Source organism: Triturus cristatus, chromosome 6 (assembly GCF_964204655.1).
Source record: "Triturus cristatus chromosome 6, aTriCri1.1, whole genome shotgun sequence".
In the NCBI taxonomy this organism is placed as follows: Eukaryota; Metazoa; Chordata; class Amphibia; order Caudata; family Salamandridae; genus Triturus; species Triturus cristatus.
In genome coordinates, this window is record NC_140589.1 from 971617606 (window position 1) to 971643775 (window position 26170).

Here is a 26170-nt window from a genome sequence, read left to right on the forward strand (position 1 = left end):
TCTAAGTGTCAACTTTTAAAATACAATAATATTCCTTAAAAATTACTACTGTACCAAAGCGCTTTTACTCAACTGTTTACAGGAGATGTCCAAGGACTGAATCTAAGATCCAGTCCTGTGGTTAGAAAACTAATCCATAAAGTAACTAATTGCATTTAACTAGAAATTCACATTGAGCTCAATGTTGCTTTGTGTTTGAATTTGTGTTGCCCATTGCAACAACTGTAACTACTGTACTTAAAAGTCTGTTGCATATTTGCCAAGTATTTAAACTAAAGTAATTCATTCTGAGAAAGTATATTTTGTATTGTAATGTACAATGTAATTATAATGTAATTAAAAAAAAATATATCTAAAAATAAATAGTTTAAAAAATGTAGTAAATCAGTATCAAAAAAATTAGTATAACAATTAATACATTCAAAATTGTCATTTACAAAACCTTTGAAATTCACTGAAAAAACCATAGGTTTCAGGCCTGATATAGTTAGGAATTAGCATTTAAAAAACCTTAGAAATTCACTGAAAAAACCACAGGTTTCAGGGGCGTTATAGTTAGCTGGACATTTCCCTCGTACAAAACCCTAGAAATTCCCCCGTTATAGTTAGTTCAGCTAACTATAACTCGCGCCCCCGCAATGCACTGCTGATGACATCACATATTACATCACTCATGACCTGGTCAGTGACCTCACTGATGACATCACTGATGACTTCTGAAATGACATCACTGATGACGTTATCCAGTGAGTGTGTGTTTCTGTACATTTTAAATATGTTTAATATATATATATATATATATATATATATATATATGGAAAAACCTATGGAAGAATGAGTGGGTGTATAAGTGTGTGAATGGATGATTTAGTAAATGTAAATTTGATACTTGTATAGCGCACTACTCACCCGCAAGGGTCTCAAGGCGCTTGTACGAATACCGCAGTGGAACCCATCCTGGCTTTCCCTGTGAGGCGTCCACTACTGGGCACCCCCAAGGTGGAGGCCAGGCATCCTTAGCGTTGTGGGGGCCGTTGTGGAGATTAAGCAAGCTATTGCCCAGAGTTGCAGAGTGGGACTCCCTGATTGGAATAGGCACCGAGGCGAGAATTATCAGGTCCGGGGAATTTTTGAGCCCAAGACCCGCCGAGGCGGGGAATTGAACCCTGGTCCCGGGCTAGACCTCTGCATCAGGGTCTGCCGCTCTAATCATTGAGCCACACTTCTCCAGTAGGGGCGTGACTGACGAGGCTGAAGAAGCAAGGGGAATAAGTGTGTAAAACATATAAAGGGGGCAGAGTGGAAATCCTCTGACCCTCTAGAGGTGCTTAGGGGGTCCCAGAAGGACCCTCTGGGGCCCGCTTTTTTTTAAGCTGCGAAATGCGCGCACGGTGCGCGCATCCTATCGCGTTGGGTGCACGGATTCTCACGCGTTGGGTGCGCAGATCCAGGCAATGTTTTTGGAAAAAAGACAAGAAATCATTGGTTGTATGACTACTTTCTACACTGAAAGGTAGGGTGTATATTTCTGTTTTTTAAAGGTATGATTCTTATTGGTTAACAAAAACAGATTGTAAGGAACATTATATATGATAAGCTGATATGTTGAAAAGTCAAGCACACTTCCTGTCTTGTTTAGTAACATTGTGTGCTGAACTTGTGACCTGTGAGCTCAGTGCAGTGTTCCATGACCTGTTTCTATGGTAACAGGCAGAAGGCAGATTGGGGGAAGGGTTGAAATGTATTTCAGTTGGAAAGGGTTGAAATGTTTAACCAATAGAAATGTGTGTTTGCTTTTGAGTTTATGTGTGAAGGATTGTGATTTGATGTTTACATGTATATGTGTGGAAAATGAAAGGGAAACTTTTCCATTCTTTGTTTTTGCTGAGAGGTGAACAGTGCGGAAATTCTGTAAAAGAAAATATGGTGAGTGACTGATATACTTCTTAATCTACAAAAGAACTTGAAAGGTGAGTTATTTAATTGTGAGGGGATGTATGTAGACTATTTTGATTTTAATCAGACTAATGTATTTCTCCTGCTAAAGTGTAGGGAGTACTTTTTTTCTCTACAATCTTATTGACAGTGTGTGTGCATGTAGAAACCATTCTGTGATAAGCATTTGTGTTTTTCATGTGTTTGCAGACAGATAACTGTGTTGTTTTTATATTTTGGTAGAATTAGAAACCAGTCATTGTTTATGAATTTGTGAAATGAGTTATGTTATGTTTCTATACTGAAATGTAGTACTACTTCTAGATGAAGAAATGTGTTTTGGTATAGTGCGAGGAATAGTGTTGTTTGTCTAGAATCACACAGTGAGTCTGTGTGCATTTGGGAACCACTGTGAGGGAAGCATTTGGTAACATCGTGTATTTGCTGACAGATAACTGTTTTAACTTGTCATGTTGTGAAGTTTTAGTAGCATTAGAAGACAGTTATGGCTTATGATTTGATTAAATGAGTCAGGCTTTGACAGAAAAGTGCAGTCCTGAAATATGTAGATTGTGTGCAGTTCCGTTACCAGTTGCACTGTAGTGAATGAGTTTTGGTAAACTCCTAGGATAGTGTTGATTGTCTAAAATCACACTGTGAGTCTGTGTGCATTTGGGTAAGGATTGTGAGAGAAGCATTTGATAACATCGTGTATTTGCTGACAGATAACTGTTTTAAAACCGGTCATGTTGTCAAGTTTTAGTAGCATTAGAAGCCAGTCTTTGCTTATGCTTTGATTAAATGAGTCCGGCTTTGACACAAAAGTTCAGTCCTGAAATATGAAGATTGTGTGCAGTTCCCTTACCACTTCCACAGTAGTGAATGATTGTTGGTAAACTCCTAGGTATAGTGATTGTTGTCTAGAATCACACTGTGAGTCTGTGTGCATTTGGTAAGCACTGTGAGAGAAGCATTTGGTAACATTGTGTATTTTTTAGCAGATAACTCTTTTAAAACCTGTCATGTTGTCAAGTTTCAGTAGCATTAGAAGCTAGTCTTTGCTTATGCATTGATAAAATGAGTCGGGGTTTGACACTAAGGTGCAGTACCATGTACTTTTCGGTTCACTGTGGCAGAACTGAAAATTTAAAAGTTTTACCTAAGAACTGTCCTAGAAGTAGTCTGATTATTTGGTCAGTTTCTAAGTACCAAATAGATTGCTTCAAATGTCTATGCAATATGCATGTAGTGTTCTAACACACTATATACTTGTCTTTTACACCTTCAATTCCCTAGTCAGTATCCATACACTTCCAGGAAACACCCTGTCACTTCCTTTGCAGTCCTCTAGAGACCCATTCAACAGCATGTACTAATCCATTCACTGTGCCAAAACCCAAACACTTATAAATTCACCAAGACACTCTCTTTCCAGTACTCTAATGATTCAGTCACTGCCTAAGTATTCGTTGCACTGAGCCAGGTCTTAGCACATGAACTTCTCCAAACCCCTATCCACTATGCATGCAGTCCTCTAACCACCTACACATTTGTCTTTCACACCTTCAATTCCCCAGTCAGTATCCATTCACTTCCAGGAAACACCCTGTCACTCTCGTTGCACTCCTCTAGTGGCCCATTCAGCATCATGTACTAATCCATTCACTGCGCCAAACCCTAATAAATTCACCCAGGCACTCTCCTTGCAGTACTCTAATCATTCAGTCAGTACCCAAGTACTCATCCAGTGGCCCAGGCCTTAGTATATGGACTGCTTCAAACCCCTATCCACTATGCATGCACTCCTCTAACCACCTACACAATTGTCTTTCACACCTTCAATTCCCTAGTCAGTATCCATACACTTCCAGGAAACACCCTGTCACTCCCTTTGCAGTCCTCTAGTGTCCCATTCAGCACCATGTACTAATCCATTCACTGTGCTAAAACCCAAACACTTACAAATTCACCAAGATACTATCTTTGCAGTACTCTAATCATTCACTCAGTGCCTAAGTATTGATGCACTGAGCCAGGCCTTAGCACACGGACTGCTTCAAACCCCTATGCACTATGCATGCAGTCTTCTAACCACCTAGACACTTGTCTTTCACACTTTCAATGTCCTAGTCAGTATCCATACAGTCCAGCACTTGTCACTGCCTTTGCACACCTCTAGTGACCCATTCAGTACCAAGTACTAATCCATTCCCTGTGCGAAAAGCCTAGCAGTTATAAATTCACCTAGGCACTCTCCTTGCTGTACTCTAATCATTCAGTCAGTACCCAAGTGGTCATGCAGTGAGCCAGGCCTTAGCATATGGACTGCTTTAAATGCCTATGCAGTATGGATGCAGTCCTCTAATCACCTACACAGTTGCGTTTCACACCTTCAGTTCCCTAGTTAGTATTCATACTCTTCTAGCAAACACCCTGTCACTCATCCAGTGTGTCTCCTTATAGTACTGTAATCATTTAGTCAGTTAGCATGTAGAGTTTTAGTGAGGTAGGCTTTAGGGCATGAACTGCTTCAAAGTAGTATGCACTATGCATGTAGTGTTTTAACCATCGTCACACTTGTGGTTCTGGGACATAGTTTCTTAGTCAGTATTTATATAAAATGTGTTTGTACAGTAATGGAATAGTATAATTTTGAAAGTTATTAATATACATTTATTTGTGATTCTTTTTTACAGATACATAATAGGAGTGCTTCTCATCTGTTTGCACTCTTCTCGTGCAAGATCGTTCGGATGAAAGGTCCTTAGGTGTTTCATCATACATGCCGTGCCGTACGAGTATTTCTTGTTAGGATCCCCTCATGAGAGAACTCTTTTGCACATCTTGCACGTGATCAAGGTGGCATTGGTCTTTATTTGCCCCTTGGGAAAAGTAAATAATTTCCTCACCACTGAAGAAAAACGTTGTGGGCGTGGTGTGGTGCCTTCTGCAAAAACAATTCCTCAGATTCGGTAAATATTTTAAAGCGGCAACATTTACAGTTTTTGTAAGTTAAACTTATAAAATTGTGTTAGCTGTATGTATTTTATATATCTGTGATTTGTTTCTTGTGGTATTTTGTTGAGAATACCATGTTGTTGTTTTTTTAACAATCTTTTTCCAGGTCTGTCGTCGACATCCATGGTCCCCACAGCAGTGTTCCGCCTTGTTGTTTTGTTTTATTGTTGTTACATTTTGTTTATTAGTTTATCGTTCATATATATGTTAATAAAAAATAAAGTTTGAAACTAGTTTATCGTTTACATATTTATGATTATAAAAAATAAAGTTTGAAAAAAAAATTAATAACGTTTTTGGTTGTTCTCTTAACTGCTGTGTGACTCTTTCTTGTTCTTATTACTGTTATTTGATGGAGTCCAACATGGTGTTAAATTTTGGGGTACTTATCGCTGGAATACTGGTGATATCTGCAGTTTGCACCAACTTCTGAATAGTGTGTTAGATTTATCTCAACTTTGCTTCCGTTAAAGTGCTGATAATGAAATGGAGACTAGCCGTTCTCGTGCAAAAAGACACGAGGTGCACCTTTCCAATTTATTCTAAATACTAAAATCTTGTATTGAATTGCACTGAGGTATTGGCTGCAGTTACAGTGTACACACAAAATCTATTAAGAAATCTCATTGTATTTATATTGATTGTGAAAAGTGCGTGAGGTGCTAGATCTTGACGAGATACACTGCTCAGTTCGTATATTGTTCTGCACACGAAAAAGATCACATCACAACTTTCACACCAATTGCAATGCAAAACAAATTCCGGCGATAAGACACGTTAGCACCAGGGATTTTACACCTGCTTTCTGCTGGTGTTAAGCAGGACAACTACCTGCACCATGAAAGGGAACACAGCCAAGAGCCACACCAGAACACCCACAGGTGCCATAGATTCAAAGAACATGATACAGGGATGCCCATGAGGGCCAGAAGACTCATCTCAACAACTCCAGGACCGCCAATGCCCCCCAAACCCACATCTTAGTAAGTGTGTCCCTGTGGTCATTGTCTTAGCATGATAGGCACGAGCCCTGCAACATCACAGTGTGCTGTCACCTCAGCGTTGGCAGTGAGCCTGGACGTGTAGCTACGCACGCATCCTCCTGCATTCACAACTGGCGTGTGTTGGTCTGGGGTTCACAGGTCAGTGCAGGGGTGTGCCTATCCGGCAAAGGGAACGGGGTGTCTCGGACATGTCTGTGTACAGGAAGTGCGGTAAGTGTGTCTCTGGTGTCTCTGGTGTGGCCTGCTAAAAGAGCCGCAGCAGTCGATGTTGTAAAGTGGCATGTACCACCTCCAAACGGCATTGTGATGGTGTAGTTGGAATGTAGCAGGACATGCGCAAATAGGCATTACAATGGTGTGCCGTACGAGTGCACGAGATACAACAGCGCACCGTACAAAAGTGTGGGGGCTCATGGGAGGGAGGACCAGCCGTTTGGCAACATAACACACAGTGAACTCGACCATGTGCTACATGCTGGGCATCTCATCCATGATGACCACGGTCGCAGACATCCCACAACACCAACGACTGGCCTTTGTACACATCCTGTATGAATGCAGCGTGGTTTTCACTTCTATGCTCGTTCAGTGGTGTGATGTTGGCGGGTTGTGTGACTTGTGCTCCTTGTTTGTGTGTTTCATTTTGGCCATTGTTAGTCTATATGTGTGTTGTACTTAATTGTGCATGTGTGCCATTCTGCCCATCTCCCCCTTCCCCCCACTCCCTGCTTCTTCCTCTTCCTAGTGCTGTTGTGTCTATAATTGTGTTGCTGCACACATAAATACATGTAAAGAATAAATTAGAATAGTTCCTTGATTTTTTTAGATTTCAAAACTTCTCTATTGGTTTCTTTTTAATTTTCCATATGAACCGTTTTTTTAATATTCAACAACACATAGAAGTTAGAAGTGCAACGCATTCTATCAACACACTTTCTAGAACATTCTACAACACGTGCAGGTTAAAAGTTAATCAATTTTTTTAAAACTTAACGATTTTTTTTGCAACATTTTCTTGAACATTTAACGACACGTGCAGGTTAAAAGTTCACGATTGTTTTAAGTTCGAACCGTGCCTTCCAAATGCAAGTAGCAGGTGTGGTTGAGCTGAGCAAATTTTATCCTATGATATGTACTCCACGTTGAAACTGCTTTTTCTTAACCAATCACAAAGATGCTTTTCCACAAAACTAATGTGCACCCTACTTTTAAAAAATAATGCTTTTCATGATATCTTTAGAGATAAGTTTTATAGATAGGAATTGGCATTTAAAAAACCTTTGGAATTCACTGAAAAAACCATAGGTTTCAGGCACGTTATAGTTAGGAATTAGCATTTAAAAAACCTTAGAAATTCACTGAAAAAACCATAGGTTTCAGGGGCGTTATAGTTAGCTGGACATTTCCCTCATACAAAACCCATTTGAGATGTCATCAGTGATGTCACTGACCATGTCATGAGTTATGTAATATGTGACGTCAGCAGTGCATTGTAGGGGCGCGAGTTATAGTTAGCTGAAATAACTATAACAGGGGAATTTCTAGGGTTTTGTACGAGGGAAATGTCCAGCTAATAACGCCCCTGAAACCTATTGTTTTTTTCAGTGAATTTCTAAGGTTTTTTAAATGCTAATTCCTAACTATAACGTGCCTGAAACCTTATGGTTTTTCAGTGAATATATATATATATATATATATATAATTCATTAAGGCATTAAAGCTAACCTTTACTATAGGGAAATGGTTTGACATCAGGGTGCATTATTGGCAGTGGTTGTATTAAAAAACTGTACGTTTCCAATATTTGACAATTTGAGGCAACTGGCAATACTCCCCGAAGTCTCCCTGATGATATGCAGAATCTTGGGAGCAAGAATGGTGGTTGTTTGCCTTCACAATAAAATGTACACCAAAAAAATTGCAGCACGAAAAAACAATTGCTAAAGGATTGTGCAACATTAAATACAATTTCTCTAAGCCATCATTTAGTAAAATGTTAGATGCGTGCACATTTTTAAAAAATATACATATAAAAATAATTGAGAATAACTATTATGGGCCAGAATATGAGTACATTGAAAATATGAGGAGCCCTATTCTTAAAGTTGCAAAACTATACTGCATGTACACGTTCTCCTATTGATGCAAGAATTTACTACCATTTACAGAAGAAGACATGGACATTTATTCCTGGTAAACCTTTGTGAATTACGTTTTTGCACGAGCAAATATACACACGAATAGCATCTGTTACCACGCATGCCAAAACTACGCGAGGCATAACAACGCAGTCAATACCACAACTGTGTTACCATGAGTGCCATTACAAATCATGTCATTACAGCAACTTGCTATAGGGAAGCACTGGACTTAGGAATAGTTTAAATTACGATTCCAACTCCAGTTGGTGTATCAGTAGGGAAGGTGTTGGACTTAGAATCCAACACTGCATTCCCTAAAGCAAGTGTAATGACTTGCGTTGTAATGGAACTCCTGGTAACGTCGCAGTCGCGGTACTTACTGCGTTGCAAGTGTTGTAATACATGTTACCCATACGCAACCATATTTACTAGTGAAAATTTCTGAAGCAATTTTACACGTACTTTCTCTCCCCCCTTTGTTAGATAATAGGAAAATATTTGTTCCTGCCATTGTCTCGAGTAAATTGCTAGCCTTTTCCACTGTGTGCAGAGATTGGACAGGATTTAATGAATACTTAAACAAGTACGTTTGTGGGTGTGCACACAGTCCCAGGGCATTCCACCCTGGAACTTACACTTGCCGCCAACTTCCATCTCATGTATGTAGATTTACAGAAAGGCTGCAAAATCATTGCCTTACTAGAATCTGTACCCCGAGATACTTTGAGTGCTAGCATATTGTGAGGGGCTTTTATCATAGCTCTCGTATGAGAATGCTGCCATGCTATAATTTGTCAGCTCACTATATATGACCAAAAGTTAACAAGTGGATTTATTTAACTGGACAGGTAATTTTTTGAAGCATTTCATCTCTTGAGCATGAATATGTTTCATAAAATTCCAAAACACAGAATTTGCACATGGCTTGTCTCTCTCTAGAGTGCTATAAAGTATGACAATAATGGACTGAAATGCGGGCTGAGCAATTGCCAGTGGATGAGATTAATTTGAGCATTCCTTCCATCATTTTGTTAGTTGCAGTGGATGCCCTAAATGCGAAAGCTATGCCCTGATGCCCTGAATTGGATCTCTGTCTTGCTGTGCCGGAGGACTCGGGCAGCTCCAGAACGGTTTTTGCCTAAGAAGGCCTCATTCGTGAGGTATAACTTATGTTCTCGCATAGAGGGGACCAAACCTAGCAGCACTTTCCTGTTGGAACAGGACCAAGGCTGATTGGTATTTGGTTAGCCTTTGTCTAAAGTGGCAGATTGGGCAAACAACCATAGGCTAGAATGCTTCCTGATGGATCACTAGTGGCATCTATTATCTCAAACATTCTTCCCATCACTGTTGTTTGCTGCAGGAGCCAGCTCTCCATCTGGGGTAAAATAACTCTTTGATGTTTTTTAGGAAAAACTAAGGGACCTATTAGAATGGCGGTCGGAAATTCTCTTCGACCGCCATGGTAGTGGGAAAAGACTGTCCGCACGGACCGCGGCATAACCGACGGTACAAATAGAATGCTCCGCAGTCGAAATCTGACCGCGGCGGTCATATTCTGGCGATTAACATTGTGCGGTTGCTGCTGCCAGCAGCACCGCCGCTGTGTGAAAAGGAGGATATCATGCATGTAACTGCACTGCGTGTCATGCACTGCACAGTGCCTGCCACCTAGTACAGGGACATGTAGGGGGGTACCATGGGTACCTCCCAGTGCACCCACACACACACCCCAAACACATTGGGGGCCTGCAATGGGCCCCGGAGACATTCTCCGCATGCCTTTCCATGGTGGTTCCACCACCGTGGAAAGGCTGGCTACCGCCACCATCATAATCATGCCAGCGGAGCCTTTCCCTGCACCGGCATCATTGTAGCGGTCCAGTTCTGCCTGCTAGGCATGAGTGAGGACTGGTACCAGTGGAAAAATGGCGGGCGGAGATTCTCACCGCCGTGGTCATCACCGCCATGCTAATGGGACCGGCTGTTTTCAGGGTTGCGATCGTAGGCGGATGTCCGCCGCAGGTCCAGCGGTTGCCACCGACGGCCCGGCAGCGGCCATCCGTCTGCCATCCTAATAGACCCCTAAGTAATTTTCCCTCTTAAGATTTAGGATTATGTCTGGCTTTATCTAAAACGGAGCAAGAGAAAATGGTCTCCAAAATGTCAGTGTGCTTTCCTTTTTCTCAAAATGTTCTTTAAGATCGAGTAAATGTCATGGCATGTATTTAAATTCATTAGTAATAGGCTACCCAGGTCGGAAGCCCACCGGTCAGGTAATCAGATATTTGCAGAATGTCCTGCCAGTTAACAAATTAATTTGAGTTATTTCTTGAAACCCCAATACATCTGCATTGCAAGGCTGATCAGTAAGTCAGACATCCGATGTACCTTCCCTGCAACCCCCACCTTACCAATTGGGTCTTTAAATGGAATATGATAGTTTTAAATTGGAAATCCTTCTCGATGCTTGTGAATACTATTTCAGATTAATGTTGCAAAGGTGGGTGTTTACTGCTGGGCTGAAGGTCTTTTTATATTTTTTGATTTAGAACTTTTGTGAAGTGCTTCATTAAGACTTTGGGACTATATCAATTCCTTAGCTATTATGAGCATGTATTTGATTAGAGGGAGGGTACAAGGTAAAAAATTCTTTATTGCGTGATTAATTAAAATCTTTGCAGTAGGAAAACTACATTCAAAAGCAATCTGTGTTGAAAATACGCATAAATTACGATTGAACTGGATTAATAGTCGTTAAAATACATATGAAGTTCAATTTCTGTGCGCGCTTTAAAATGCAATAAAAGAACCTGAACATTCCGAATTAACGGTTGTCGGTCTCCACTCTCTATACCCTAAAGCACATAACGGGTCTGCTCTGGCGGTGCAAATAGTCTGCAAAAAAAAATTTATACGGAACTTGAGAATTTAAGGTCATGCAACTATTTCTATCTTTTGATTGTAGCCTACTATGTTCGAATCGTCACTTAGGGGCCGATTCCGATGTCGGACGGACCCAGGTCCGTCCTACATCGGTCAGGAGCCGTAACCGACCGACCTGCTGTCGTCGGTTACGGCCCTGCAAGTACGTTGCGACCGAACAGGGTTCGGTCGCACTCGTATACTTCACAATGCAAGCATGCATTCCAAGCAGAATGCATGCTTGCATTGTGAAAATCAGGGGTGCAATATATACCTGCACCCTGTGGCCGGCACCCCAAGGTGCCTGCCACCGGGTGCAGGGATCCACAGAGGGGCACCATAGGTGCCCCCAGGCCACCATTCAGCACTCTCGCACCCATGGGGGCCCTAAGACCGTTTCTAACTGCCTTTTTGTGCCGGAAAGACCGTCACGAAAAGGCAGTGAAAAACTGCCATCGTACTCCCTCGGTCGTAAAGAGGCGGCCGAGGGAGTATTGAGGGATTTCCAGACGGCGGACGGGCTCTCCGAGCCTGTTGTCAGCCATCCAGAAATCCGAGTCGGATTCCTTTCCGACCAAGCCCATCGGAATAGCTTGGTCGGAAAGGAATCCGGCCGACACGTTCCAATTCGATCGGAAGGGCTCCGCCCATCGTTCGGAGCCCTTCCGGCCGAAATTGGAATCGGCCCCTTAGTAGTTGAATTTAACCTGGTTTTTGCTATATTCATGAATCGGACCAGCCTACATGCTGTGTGTCATTTACCTCAAAGATGGCTATTAGTGCTTGCCTACGTGTTCGTATCCGTCTTTGGTTCCAGAGTGGTTTTAATAAAAGTCTTCGCTCTTTGTTTAAAGCTGTACAGCTACACAGTATATGCAAAACGTCCACTTGATGGTTATTGATATATTTGCACTTTGGTCGTGTTTTTGTTTGGAATCGGTGGTACTTAATTTCATTGACACTGCCCGGGGGAAGCAAGTGGGGTAAGGGGAGATTGAGGCTCCGAAGTAGCAAGGCTTTGCATGTATAATAGTGTGTGTGTATTATTTTTGCTTGCAGAGGGTACCGAGAACTGGCTGGGTGTACAGAAATGTGGAAAAACCTGAGAGTGTGTCCGATCACATGTACAGGATGGCGATTATGGCTTTGCTAACGGAGGATAAGCAACTCAATAAAGACAGGTAAAGTCTATTCTGTGTATTTTATCGTAGAACCAAATCACTACCAGGATAGCTTGATAACGTTGCATTGGCAAAGGCAGTGGTCGGGCAGTGTCGAAGGCAAAGAAATGCCTGCTACAACTAAATTATAACAACTTTGTGTATTTCATTCTTTTAAATATATGATGCCAGCATGTACTTTTCAGTTGTAAAATAATCCCTCATTAATTCCAAAGGAGGCAGAATAATGCATCCAAATGCTAGTTGAAAGAAGGTTCCATACAATTTTGCAGGGATTAAGCGAACCAGACATGCAATAAAACCTATCTGTGGTATGTTAAACGCATTGCTGATAAAATAAAAGCTGTTTGGAAATAAGCAACCCCAAAAAGCAAAAGGGATAAAATAATGTTCCTTTACTGAAGCCTGGATTTGTATTCCTTCAAAAGAGCAGAAAGCTATTTACTCAGTTCTCAGTGGAGGAAGAATTACAGTATTACAGATATTCAAAAAGAAGGGCAGTAGGCCACACTCCTACAGATGACTTCAGTGCTAACAGTCCATCGGTTTGCTGTTTAAAGGCAGTGCCTTGCAAGTGTTTTGGATTTACTAAAATAAGCGAACAGACTAGGTTCAGATTTCCGCTAGAGGCAATCTGTAGTCTAGCCACAAATATGTGACTGGCAAGTTCATCTGAATACAGCATGGTGTATAGCATTGTTTTCTCTTTAAATTGAGAAGAAGCTGTGTTAGGTGCAACTGGAAGAGGAAGTAAGTAACTGGTTAAATCTGGCTTATTATGCTTATATAAATGTTACCTTTGGCTGCTATTAACTGTTATCCATATTCAAGGATTCCTACAGAATTTCCTTGTAAAACTAAGACTTGGGATGAATCCACAACCTTATACACAACTTTCGTTGTTTGTGGCAGTGTGACCGACGATTATCAAGACAGCAAATTATTTCCTGATTCTTGTTTTATGTTATCTTACCATAAGTCATTTCTAGGACAAATGTGGCTGAACCATTGTGTCTCTGCAGCGACCATATACAGTCCCTCTCCTGGCCGCTTTTATGAAAGAGGACTTTAAAAAAAATATATTGTGTTTCCTCTTACAGACTCCTCCCCCCTGACTTTTGTGTCATTTGGTGGAGCACCTAGGCCACTTAACTTGTTGCAAACTAACCAGTTGCATATTCTAAATCCATTCCACAAATATTATAGGCAAGATGCTTGTAAAGATGTGACAGGCCTCTCTGTGCCTCCTTATTGCACTGTTTAATGCCCTTTGGCTGCTTTTCTAGAGTCTTATCAAAGTTCAAACTATGTTCACTGTCTTGAATCCTGCCCTCCTCCCTCCCTCTTCACTATCTTACTCCCATCTCACCATGGAGAGTTGTTTCCTCATTTTTCATCTACTGGCAATCTTTTCACCATGGCACGTTTATCTCCATAATTTGGCTGACATTAGCATGCTAAATATCTTTTAACCAAGTAGTATAGATTATTTTAGCTTTATACTTCTCAGACCTGTATTGGTGTCAGTTTAACTTATTTTTGGATTGTAAAGGCGTCTTTTACATCCTTTGGAACTCCTACCCTGCATGTGCATTGTTTGCATGTCATGCTTGTACTGCAGGTTTGGTGGATTGTGGATTGTGTTTTCTAGTTCGCATACATTCATATCTAACCATTAGTAATACTGGATGTAAAATTAAGGGCAAATCTTGTAAAAAGATTAATAAAGAAGGCCCAGACCACCCTACGCTTTCAAGACTTTTTGGGCCAACATGTTCCCCACCATTCATGTCATTTAAATACCTCTGTGATTTCCTGCACCTTAATGCTGTAGCAGTTGGGCAAGTAAGAGGGAGAAGAGCCAGTTCTTGTTGAGCACACTTTCTCCCATAAATTTGCGGTGAAAGTGTTGATAGATTGCCAACAATTAGCACAGTAGTGCAAAGAACTCACTCCTTTGTGACTCTGGAAACTCCTGTTCTTATACATTACTCCAGACCAGATCTAACACAGTAAAAAAAGTGAGGGGTATTTTGCTAAGGAACATTGCTTGAAGGTTAGTGGTGTAATCGGCGAATGCATTAAGTAGTAGTCTTGTGGTAGGCGCTGGTTTCCTTTCCATTTCCAATGTTATCTGGTAAGTATCTTCGTAATTTCAATCAAGGTATATGATTTGTGCATGTATTTGGTCTGCAATATTAAACCTTGTCTGCAAACATATTTAAACAAACCAGGTGAGTCTCTCCTGCTCTTGCAGTTAAGTTCCCTTGCTTCAGAAATCTGTTGCGGAATGAACCATGTGAAGGTGCTTGTAATGTGGGTTCCTCTACCATAGAGTCAGTGGAAAGGCTTTAGATAAGCAAATTTTCCCAAGTACAACTTAGCATCTGAGCCTATGAACACCATCAACATTATTTTACGTGCCATACCCCAATCTGTAATCTTTAAGTTCTTTCTAATAGTCCTCCTATTTTATTTCGGCTTCTTCTGGTCGCTTTTCCAAAGTTGAATGTGTTTTCCTTTTGTCTCTGCTATTACCAGAGGAAATCTCCTCTTGTTTTGGAGTAAGAAAATGGGCAACTACCTCAGGCAAGTGTTGAAAATTAGTCATGATTTATGTTATGTACCAGCATTCAAGGTGGCTGGGTAAGAATCTGCAAGGAACTTGTCTTTTGAAATTGTGGGAAAGGCAGGCCAAATATAGGCTGGTGTACTGTTAGTCCCAGTTTGCAGACCACAGATCCCTGAATGTGAACTTTGGCTGGATTCTGAAGGTTCATTCCCTTATTGTGAACCTTCATTCTAGTAGCCCTAAAAGATAGAGAATTCAAGGTTGTGAAGGTAAGTGTTTTGTCCCACAGCTCCTCTTGAAAGGGACGCCTCTCCCCCTGGACGCCAGGGAAGCAGTGACATAGGATGACTCACATAAGCTGTGTTGTTTGACAGAATCAGAGGAGCATCTAAAAACAACTTACTCTTCCTTACAGGTCCAGCCTGATCATACCAGTTTTGGTTCTCTGATCTTCTTGCTCTCTTTGAGAATAGACTCCTCATATTTCCACTGCAGTTATGCTATATTCCACAGAAGTGAAGCAAGATATTGCTTCCCCTGCCTTCAGTTGCTGAACTGGAAGCCCTGCTGTTATGAACCTCCTTTGAGACAAATAGGTCCTGTTTAGCGAGGTTGAATTCAGTGTTTGGGGAAGTGGCCTGGAGTTTGTCATTGAGCACAAGTTACAAACATCTATGCACTTACTTGTGCAGTAGACCTTCACATCTTTCACATACTAGTTGTGGAACATGGTCAATCTGGTTGAACATCTTGGAATTTCCTGGATACTTGTATGACTTATGGAAAGCCTAGTAATTATTTGTGTGTACCAAGTGGCCTCATGTAATACCATGTTCAATGGTGTGTTCTTTCCAGTGACAGAAGTGAAATCACAATATAATCTGCTTAGTTCCAATAGCGATAATAAAACCACTTTGAAATCGGTACCCTCGTAGCACCTGCTCAGTCTTGATTCATTCTCCAAATAGTCCCTCATCAAACTGCCACTATAAGAATAATTGTTGATCAAGTTGAAACTTGCCTCCTCTTCCTTTCTATAGATTTTGGCAGTCAGTGATGGAATTCAACAAGAAAGACTTGTACACATCTTGGAATATGTATGGGCATATAAATGACTGACTGCTTTCCCCATTTCTAACCAACCATGTGCCAGGATAGCTCCTCCAACCATGATTTGGTTTACCTTTGGCATCCCCCCTCGGTTCGATCCTTGAACCCGCTCTGCCTAACATGTATATGGAGCCCTTGAGAATCTTTATTAAAAAATCTGCTTAAGCTTCATCTCTATTTAAGAGGAATACAAACTAAGACACCTCTATTAAATCTTCATAAATGGACATCAGCAAGCTTTCTGATACTCCAACCTAGAAAGACATGTTTATTTTACCATCTAAATAACAAAAATCCTAATTTAGCATGGCTCGCAGTACTCCAAATCGATGACTTGACTCTAAACCGGTCGTCCAAGATAAAACCTTTGAGCCATTGGATTGATCTACAGCTATCCAGAAGCTTACATATTTAACACTTCTTGAGTTTTAAAACCTCTCTCTAATCTCAAAAAAATAATAATCCTTAAACCTGCAAAGTAAATTTTAGCGAGCTCTTGTATATACCATAGATATGCCATACCCAATCAATCTTCAAAAAGCATTCTTCCCCCTAATATGCTATACTGCATTCGGTAGGAAAACAGAAGGCAAATTAAGTAAAATGTTGATTTTACAGTGTCCAGTGCTGAAAGATCTAAATTGGCTCCGGAATTTACAAACTTAATTCCATCATGTTCAAGGTGTTCGATTACCAACACCCCTTCTAACCTACCTCTTCTTTGAAATTTTATGAGGTAAGAAAATCCTCAAAGTAAAGACAATTTGAGTTTTGTGCAAAGAAAATGTAGTTCTCACCTTGCTGCATTATTGTCAGTTAAATGGAGTGTCTATCTGATGGTGGACATCTCATCATTAAGTCGTATGGTTCCAAAAAGTTCCTTGTTGGTTTAAGAGCAGACTGAAAACATACATGTTCTACTGCAATTTTTACAAATCTTTTTCTCTTCTATACTTCCCATCAATTTGTTTTTCCCTAACAACTCTTTTCAACTTTATACAGTGTACCTTAATGATCCTTAAAAACCCCAGTTTGGCCTTTTGTTTTCTCTTTTGTGAAACCCCTCCTCCCTATTTTTATGTATGTTTGACATTTATATTACAAAATTCATTCTACTATTGTACTGTAAAATACACTAATAATGACCAGTGGGTAGAGGAGCACTATATAAAAACTCCCAAAAAAGTTGCTTCCAAGGTGTTCACAGATGCCCTTTGGCATGGAACTTTGCTTAGCCGATAAATAAATATCAGGCACTTTGGCCATCTATATCAAACACGGAATTTCACAGTATTTTCAATGTTCAAAGCACACACTTCATATTTATACTACTTCCCCTTTCAATTTTAATTTTAAAAGGAATATATTTTTCTTTATGTTCCACTGCTTCAAGATACTACTTGAGAGGAGTCTGTTAAAGCCCCAAGCTGAACAGCTAAAATTTCAAGGCAAGCAGGCATAGTTTCCTGCATCACTTTGGGGCCGATTCCGATCCGGGTCGGAAGGGCACCGAACGCGATCCGGCCGGAAAAACTACGAGCCGTATGCGTGTTTTCCGGCCGACTCGTACAGCTGTACGAGCGAGCAAGTACGATGCGAGCTACATGAAATTCACCGACCGAGTCGTTTCCGGGTCCGAACCGCTACGTACGTGTCGGTCGGAAGCTAACCGTGGCGTGCAATGGATGCGATTTACAACCGAGCCAGTACGATGCACGCGTCGGACAGCCTGTGCGAGCCGGAGTGTCTGGCTCGCAAAAGTCCCGGAGTCTGACTTTGGGGGTCCGCGTCGGACCCCCTAACACCCGCAGCCCTACGACTCGGACACAGGGGGAGACCTATGGGTCTCCCCAACACAGGCATGTACGGTGCGGATGGCACCGACGCGTACCCACTGTAGGGGGCGCACTTGTTCAAGATGTACCCATTCTGTCAATGGGAGCCCATGTACGCGTCGTATGACCGGCTCCCATTGACTTCTATGGGGATCCGACCGAACCGAGTCTGACAGCATATGTGCGCATTGTACTTGCTCGGTCGGAATGTAGGGGTCCGGCTCGGTCGGAAAACACTCCGGATCCGACTTGGTCGGAGTGCTTTCCGACCCGGATCGGAATCGGCCCCTTTGTGTTAAAATAGAATTGCTTACACACAGTAGCTGGGTTAATTTCAGAGCATAACATCTAAATATTTCACAAGGCATGTCCACTGCATTAATAATATGTTTAGCTAGCATGCGGTCAACTATATGCGCTGTTTAAGTATTTTAAACTAATGCATTTCATGGAGAAATCTCACAAAAAAACAAATGTCAAGAAATCTCACCAAACATGCTTGCATGAAAATTGACTTCCGGTCTTGTCACCTTTACAAAGTTATTTCTCCAGTGGTAATGGGTGAGAAGTTAACGTAAAAGGAAGGAAGCCTTATAATATCATTTTCAGTACTGATCTGTAAGCTTTTTTTCCTACTATTCACTTTCTTCTCCTATCTCCACTTGGCATATGACTTTGTCTTGTTTCTAAGCAATACCAACTCTAAGGACCTGAAATTAATCTGAGGAGGGCACTCAAAGATGTGAGTCATAGTAGTGGACTGTGCAGGTGGGTTGTATGATGGTCCAACGCATACCCGAACCATGCGGTCTCTACCATGACCACGTCTTTAACACGCATGCCTTTACCACTCATGCATTTACCATGCAATTTTGTGGTAATGACATGATGGGTAAAGGGGCATGAGGGCTAAAGATCAGACCCCTGCCCTGTAAACTCTCCCTTTTGCCCCTGCCCCCTAAAAATTAAACCCACACCCCAAAAACGACCCCAGCCCCCGCCTTGAGTCCTAAAGTATCCCTTACAACCCTAAACTACCCTGACCCTCCCCTGTAAACTATCCCTTCTCACCCCGCCCTGGGCCCTAAAAATTAGACCCACACCCCAAAAACTACACTGACCCCAGCCCCCCTGCCATAAGCCCTAAAAAACTGTTCCCTACTCCATGAAGTACCCCGACCCAGCCTCCCACCCGTCCTGAGTCCTAAAACTGTCCCCTGCCCTGCACCCTAAAAACTATCCCGTACATCCCTAAACTACCCCGACCTTGCCCTGTAAACTGTCCCTTCTCCCCCTCCCAGAGCCCTAAAAATGAAGTCCACGTCCCAAAATCTACCCTAACACCAGCCCCCCTGCCCTGAGCCCTAAAAACTATCCTCTACATCCCTAAACTACTGTGACCCTGCTCCCTGCCCTGTAAACTGTCCCTTTCCCCCGCCCTTTACCCTAAAAACTGTCCCCACCCTAAACACGACCCGACCCCCTCCTGAGTCCTAAAAGCTACCCCATCCATCCCCCAAGACCAAGCCCCTGCCCCACTTAGCTCTCTGTCTCCTTAGCAATAAAAACTGTCCCCCCCCCACCCTAAAAACTACCCTGACCCCCTCCTGAGTCCTAAAAACTACCCCCTCCATCTCCCTAGACCAAGCCCCAGCCCCACTTACCTCACTGTGTCCTCTCTTAATTCTCAATAGTCCTTCCTCTTCCTGTCTTCCCCTTCCAGCGCCTCAGCTCGGCAACTACACAGCGCATTGCCTTAACCACCCATATGCAGTGTTAAGGCACATGTGTTGTTAAGGCAAGCATGGGATGGCTTGCAGGGAAACTGCTCGCGTGGCTCAGCCCGGGTTGCTTGTATGTTTGGGGGATTTATTAAGCGCTCATTCACCGAAAGGTCTGTTGGCGCTATTGCAGATAGGAGAACCGTCCTGAAGTTTACTCTAACAGTAGGCTTGGGTGAACAGCCAAGTTTAGTTTTTTCCTGAAACCGATGTAATCGGACGATAGTCTGATATCTATCGGTAGGGAATTCCAGAGTTTTGGGCTGAGTACAGAGAAACGAGAAACACCCATTTTCTTACGCTTAAATCTAGGGATAGTCAGCATATTCATGGAGGCTGATCTGAGATTCCGTTTGGGAAGGTTCCATGAAATCTATGTGAAGATAAATTTAGGGCCTGTCTCGTGGAGTGCGTTGAAAAGCATGCATCCTGTCATAAACATAGACCACTGGGTCACAGGAAGCCAGTGAAGCTGCTTCATTAGTGGCTTAGTATGACAGTGTCTCAGTTGCTGGAAAACTAATCTGGCCGCCTGATTCTGAATCAGCGGCAATCTATGGGTTTGATTGGCAGGGAGACCCAAATAGATAGCATTGGCGTAATCCAGCTTGGACAAAATCAAGGCCAGCATGATCACCATGCTTGCCTCCCTAGTAAAAAATCTCCTCACTTTCTTGAAAGTCCTTAGATGATAAACGCTCGAGGAAGTGACCATGCATGGATAATTTGGCACTGATTTCGATCCCCAGACTTTTGACAGAGTTCTTAGGGATAGGTGGGGTACCCAATGCAGCTGGCCAGTGTCCTGACGTCCAGTGATGGGGTCTGTTATTAGAATTGACTATCTCTTTTTGTCCGAGTTTAATTTAAGATGGTTGCGACTCATCCAGTCTTTAATAAAAAGCATGGTATTTTGGAAGAAGGCCTTAGATTCCTCCGTCTCGTCTATCGGGAATATCAACTGCATATCATCTGCATAGTTCTATACCTTCACTCCCCTGCTTTGGAGGGAATACATCAGAGGGCAGATTTAAATGTTGAACAGGTGGGGGGAGAGGGATGAGCCCTGAGTTACACCACAGGTGGTACTGACCCTGGCTGAATTAAAAGGTACGAGCCTAACAGACTGGGTGCGGTCCCCTAGGAATGAAATCATCTGATCCAGGGCCGTGCCTCTCAGGCCTGCCGCTGCCATTCTATCCGCTAATATGGTGTTTTCCGCGGTATCAATTGCAGTGGACAGGTCGAGCAGTACCCATGCCTGGGTGCACCCCCTGTCTGCTCCCTCCTTCAGGTCATCCCCCTGTTGTTAAGACCGTTTCCCACACAGGTGCCATGGCAAATTGGTATTAAAATTTTCTAGGTAATAGCATCCTGAACATTTGTCAGTCTCATCAAAAGATAGTTGCACTGCACAAAGTTGGCACTAGGAGAATAAGAATGTGTAAACCTGGAGCACTGAACCTGGCATAAAGATAATGCTTAGTTCAGCCATGACTCTTACACTGACAATTGTATGTATCCAACAGGATCACAGTATGAAACATAAAGAGTAAAGCTTGTGGATGGTCGCATCTATGCCCTTAACATTTAATTATCTCCAGAAAATCAAGTTGAGAATATTTGGTATCTGGCCACATTTTCACCATCTCAATGGACCAAGTTTTTATGTAGTGTAATAAAAGTGTAGCTGATGTAACTATTTTGAAATGTCTAGGTGAATAATTGTAATTGTCTGGGTAAAGATAGTTTGAGATACCACTTCCATGTTTTGTGTACTTGATACTTAGGTCAATATAAATGAGACCAATAAATCTAATCTTGGTGGATCAAATTAAAGCAGAGCAAACTCCTTGTGTGAGACATTAGGTTAAGAGTTTGCCATATGAGAACTTCACAACTGGCTCTCCAAGTGACAAGCAATAGGAAGGTATGTTAAGGTGTAATGCAATTTTTACATCTGTTCCATTTATCTTTTCCCTAGATGTATCCGGTTGGCTTTGATCCATGACATGGCAGAGTGCATAGTTGGTGACATAGCACCTGCAGATAATATCTGCAAGGAAGAAAAACACAGGCGTGAGGAGGTTGGTATTGAAAAAAAGAACCATATTTTTGCCCTGCGGTATATTATTCCTATGTGTACTGATCATCATGGAACCACATTATTAATAAAAAAAGAACCTTCACCTTAAAAGTGGAGTGTTTCAGTGAGTAAGTGATATCTTGCATTCCTCTGCCACTGATCCCTTAATTGCTGTGTACCACTCTTTTAGGACTCACCTGCTGGTAATTATGAACTCTTAACATTGGGACACTGCTATCCAGTACCCAGTGTATGTCCTCTGACCACTAAAACATTTTACAATTGGCTTAACATCTGAATGTCAGATTTAAATTTCCTATAGGGCCATAGTATATGGTTCAGAAATACACCTGTGGCATGGTAAGTTAAATGCCACTTGTGGACTGCAGTATCTATTCTATCATCCACTACAGTGGTAGTGAAAACATAGCTTCAGGCCTACCATGTGTAGCCGGACAGCAGCAGCTTGAACCCAGCTGCACAGACTTGTCAATATCCCCGTTTTGACAGGTAGGAAAACCTGATTTTAAATATTAAATGTCCCCCTAAACACACGAGGTAGAGTGCTTAGTATTTAAAAGCGGGACATATGTGAAATTGAAAATGGCATGTTCCCCAAGTGACTAGGCCCAAAACCACATTTCCACCAGTCAGGCTGTCCAAGTATAGATAATATAGTTAGAGCTATAACTTTTGACCTGTACCAGGTACAGACTCTATTCAAAAACTTATTTCTATGTTTAATAGACATTCAATCTAATGATGAAGTCAAAGTTGTATTACATATTTTGGAAATGTAACTTTTGGTAAGTGACCTTTATCCTACCTGAAGCTGCTGCAGGCTAATTTGCCTTAGCTCTCCAGCAGCTGCTCATCCTATACCTGGCCTGACATAGGTGTGAAAAGTGTGTGAAAATATCTTTAAGAGCAGGGACAATGGCATGAGAGTGGGAATGTGCTTTCTTCCCTGGAGGACATCCCGTTGAAGTGGGTCCTGGAACTTAATTTACTTCAAAGGGGCCTTCCTTGTCTCAAGCAAATGCTAGGCGATGCTTGGAAATGCCCCAACTTTTGTCTTAGTCAGGCTGGTACCAAATGTAGTGGGATGAAAGCTACCCCCAGAACTAAAGTGCAGTGCCCACATAGAAAGTGCCTGCTTATTATCTTGGCAGCACCTGTGGGTGGGCACACAGGCTCTGCACACATTATGCATTTTGGATTGAGAGTGAAGGGCAAAGTGGGATGTTTGCAGTAGGGCCTACAGAAATTCTTAATATATTGGATAGGTTTGCCCCAGGACCTTTTTATCCCATTGGTTAGGGAGTCACTCCCACCCAGTAGCTGGTGTCACACATAATATGGCATACAAAAGCACTTCCCCAGGAACACTTACCAGACTTGGGGGAGATCATAAGAGGACTGAACCTGCTTTCTGTGACCTGAAAGGAACTGTGAATGACTGGACCTGCTCCCCCTTGTGCCCAGGACTAAGAAGTAGACCCCAAGGTCAGTTAGCTGACCTCCTATGTGGCTGTAGGGAAACAGAAAGCTGCAAAAGGCATTTTTCTGGATATGCCTAGATGGCCAGTGGCAACGGATCTTGACTTGTCTTTGCTGTTGGCCTCTGCTTTACATTTTGAGAGTCTCCAAGTGCCTTCCACAGATATCCTTAGAGCCTTGGAAGTATACTCCTGTAGTTGTCATGGCACCAGAAGAAAGTTTAGAAAGCTTTGAAAACTTCCTCCAGAGGGACCCATTGCAAAAAAAATATCTGACCTGCCGTTCTACATCCTTGGAATGAATTTCAGCACTGTTCCAGAAAAATATCTGATCTGCAGTTCTACATCCTTGGAATGAATTTCAGCACTGTTCCGCTGAAGAATGCCCACACCTCCAAAGAAACTACTACATCCCAGTCTGCATTGGAACTAGAAAATGTTCAGCAAGAAATCTCCAGAGCTGCAGTGGCCCCAACGTGCTTCAGTAATCTGGCCTTTGGTTTCACGGCGGCTGCTACATTTTCAAAGCGGGCTTGCAGGGGAGGACTTTTTTCCTTAAAAATTGACAAATTCCTACTCTGCGATGGTTATTAAGAGAAAGTTCAATGCTTTTTATTGTTCCAAAAAAGTGACAAAGTCCTTTTCTGGAGTCAAAATTCCAGACTTGCTCCAGGTTGACTGGAATCGACGAATCTGACCAGGTCTACATTGTGGTGACCCTTGGATCACGTCTAAGTCCCAGTCAGTAGTCCCTGCGAACATGAACTAATGTTGGAGTTTTGCGCTTCTTAGCTCTACTTTGTCTTATAACTTTAAAAAGTCATATCTCCGGTTATCCTTTTTGGATTTTTGTAATTTTGGTCTTTTTTTCTCATAACATTTTTCTCTTTGTGTTCAAATTGGTTTTGGAGTTTGTTTCTTTTGTGACTTTTTCTGCAGTGTATGCACTCTTAAAATACTTTACACATTGCCTTTAAATTAAGGCAGGCATGCTGTGTGTCACATTACCAGGGATTAAGCACTGGTTTATTTCATTTAGTTTGTGTGACATCTAGCAGGTGGTGGCCTTAACCTTTGAGGTGTACACTTGTGCAGCCCCCAATAATAAAACACTTGCCTACAAAGGCGTGTTCTACGCTATGGTAAATCAACAGCAATACCCTTTGGTTTTGCTATTTACAAACTCATGTCACAGAACTTAACCCAAATGAGATCTTATATGCCTTCTTTGGTCAAACCTGTTGATGCTGAGTTGAAGCCATATGTGGAGACAAAACATCTTTGTCTGTAGGACCGTCCGTTTTTGTCTCTAGGAAACCTATGTTAATCAAAAATATGGAGAATATGTATTGTTGTAGATACACATTCCCAAGTCTCAATTAAAAAGAACAATGCTTAAATTCTTCAAAGGTTAGTCCTATTACGACCAGTAAGCTCTCTACAATGGTTGGTAATACAAGCCCCAATTGTAAATATAGTAAGTCAAAGCCGGTGCCTAATTTGGCTTCACCTTTGAAGATTATACTGGTAAAAAGGAAGCAGAACTGTACAGTTAAGCTACAATCAAAACTACCCTCATGGAAGAGCTCTATACCTCTACATAGGCAAGAAATCCCACAGTTGTGTGTATATGCTCAAGTGATACAAAGCATATATTGTGTTTGTAAAGGATGTTTGGGAGCATGAAGTGTCTAAGATAATCTTCTACTAGTATGCAGTTAAAAACTAAAGAGAGCTTTCACATCAGGGTTGTAAAAAAAAAAGCAAAAAAAAAGCTTGGGATTGCAGTAAAAAAGGAATAGGAGATTGCCTTGATTAGAGACAAGAATACTGCCTTCCATAATCCATCATGGAAGTCTTCTTTCTTGTCAGTGGAGTCTGACATTTTACCTCCTGTATGATATCAGTTGCGGACCTTCCTCAAAGGAACCTAAGAATAACTGTCCCAGTGAAACCTTCGTCCGAAGATGAGTTACTCACTTTTTTCATTCGTTATATCGCTTTGGTAGGTGAAAGTGGGGGACAAGGCACCCACTTACCGCTAAATTATAAGGAAAAAGATAGACACACTTCACATTTTCTCACCTCCTGCAATGTATTCGGCTTAAACAGAATTTTAAAATCGGGGAATTTATCGAAGCTGCTGAGGGATAATAAGTCTCTAGAAAGAGATGTGGGTGTGGGAAGGGTCTCCATGTAGAGAGAGTTTCACTCAAATGAGGATATGTGGACGAAGGAAAATATCTGTTAGAACATCATTAGGCATGTTCATTTTAACAAATGGAGTCAAAAACGTTGCCAGTAAATCTCCTAACTGAATGGTTAGAGGATAGATTTGATTGATAGTAAAGCAATTTGTGAGTACACAATAGTATTTAATGTGTACATATCTTTAGCTGATCACTGCTATAATGAAGAGCAGTTTCTAAACTGGAGGAAGATTTAAATTGTAATTCTTTCTTTATTTGTATGCTTGTATTAATGGGAGATGTTAACCTTCATTTAAATTCATGGTGCGATGATTTAATGCTGAACAATACTGTAGTCTCTTACGGAATCCCTATGGCTGCCTTAAATAAAGTGGAATCAACAAAACTTGCCCATAGGGCTTTAAATATTTTTACAGCTTTGAGTATGTTCTGCTTAAATAGGCTCTTCCATTAGGAAAATCCAGCTGCACCAATGTTTCATTTTGGCAGTCAGTCTTGTCCAATAGACTCTGGGCCCAATTACGATGCGGGCTGGAACGGCTCCGACCATTGATTGGAGCCCTCCAGCCCGCATCGTAATAGGTTGGTCGGATTCCTTTCCGACCAACCTATTTCGATGGGGTTGGTCAGAAGGGAATCCGAATCGGTTTTCCGAATGGCCTCCCAACGGGCTTGGAGAACCCATCCACCATTCGGAACACCAGCAGTAATCCCACGGCTGGCTGTTTCCGGCCAAGGGGTTACAATGGCAGCTTCACAATGCCATTCTGTGCAGGCTTCCCGACACAAAAAGGCATTGGGAATCTGACTTTGCGGGCCCCCAGCAGGGACCCCATGGGAGGTGCCCCCCTGTTGATCCCTGCACCCGGTGGC

At 42.0% G+C, this 26170-nt stretch overlaps 1 protein-coding gene across 1 annotated transcript in view; it reads left to right on the forward strand.

Annotated features, from left to right (window-relative positions):
- Positions 1-26170, forward strand: part of HDDC2 (HD domain containing 2) — a 168240-nt gene that overhangs the window by 37377 nt on the left and 104693 nt on the right. Inside the window, exons 2-3 of the mRNA XM_085611687.1 lie at positions 12083-12204; positions 21487-21589. Coding sequence (XP_085467813.1) covers positions 12083-12204; positions 21487-21589 — 225 coding nt within the window. The remainder of the gene's footprint in view (positions 1-12082; positions 12205-21486; positions 21590-26170) is intronic.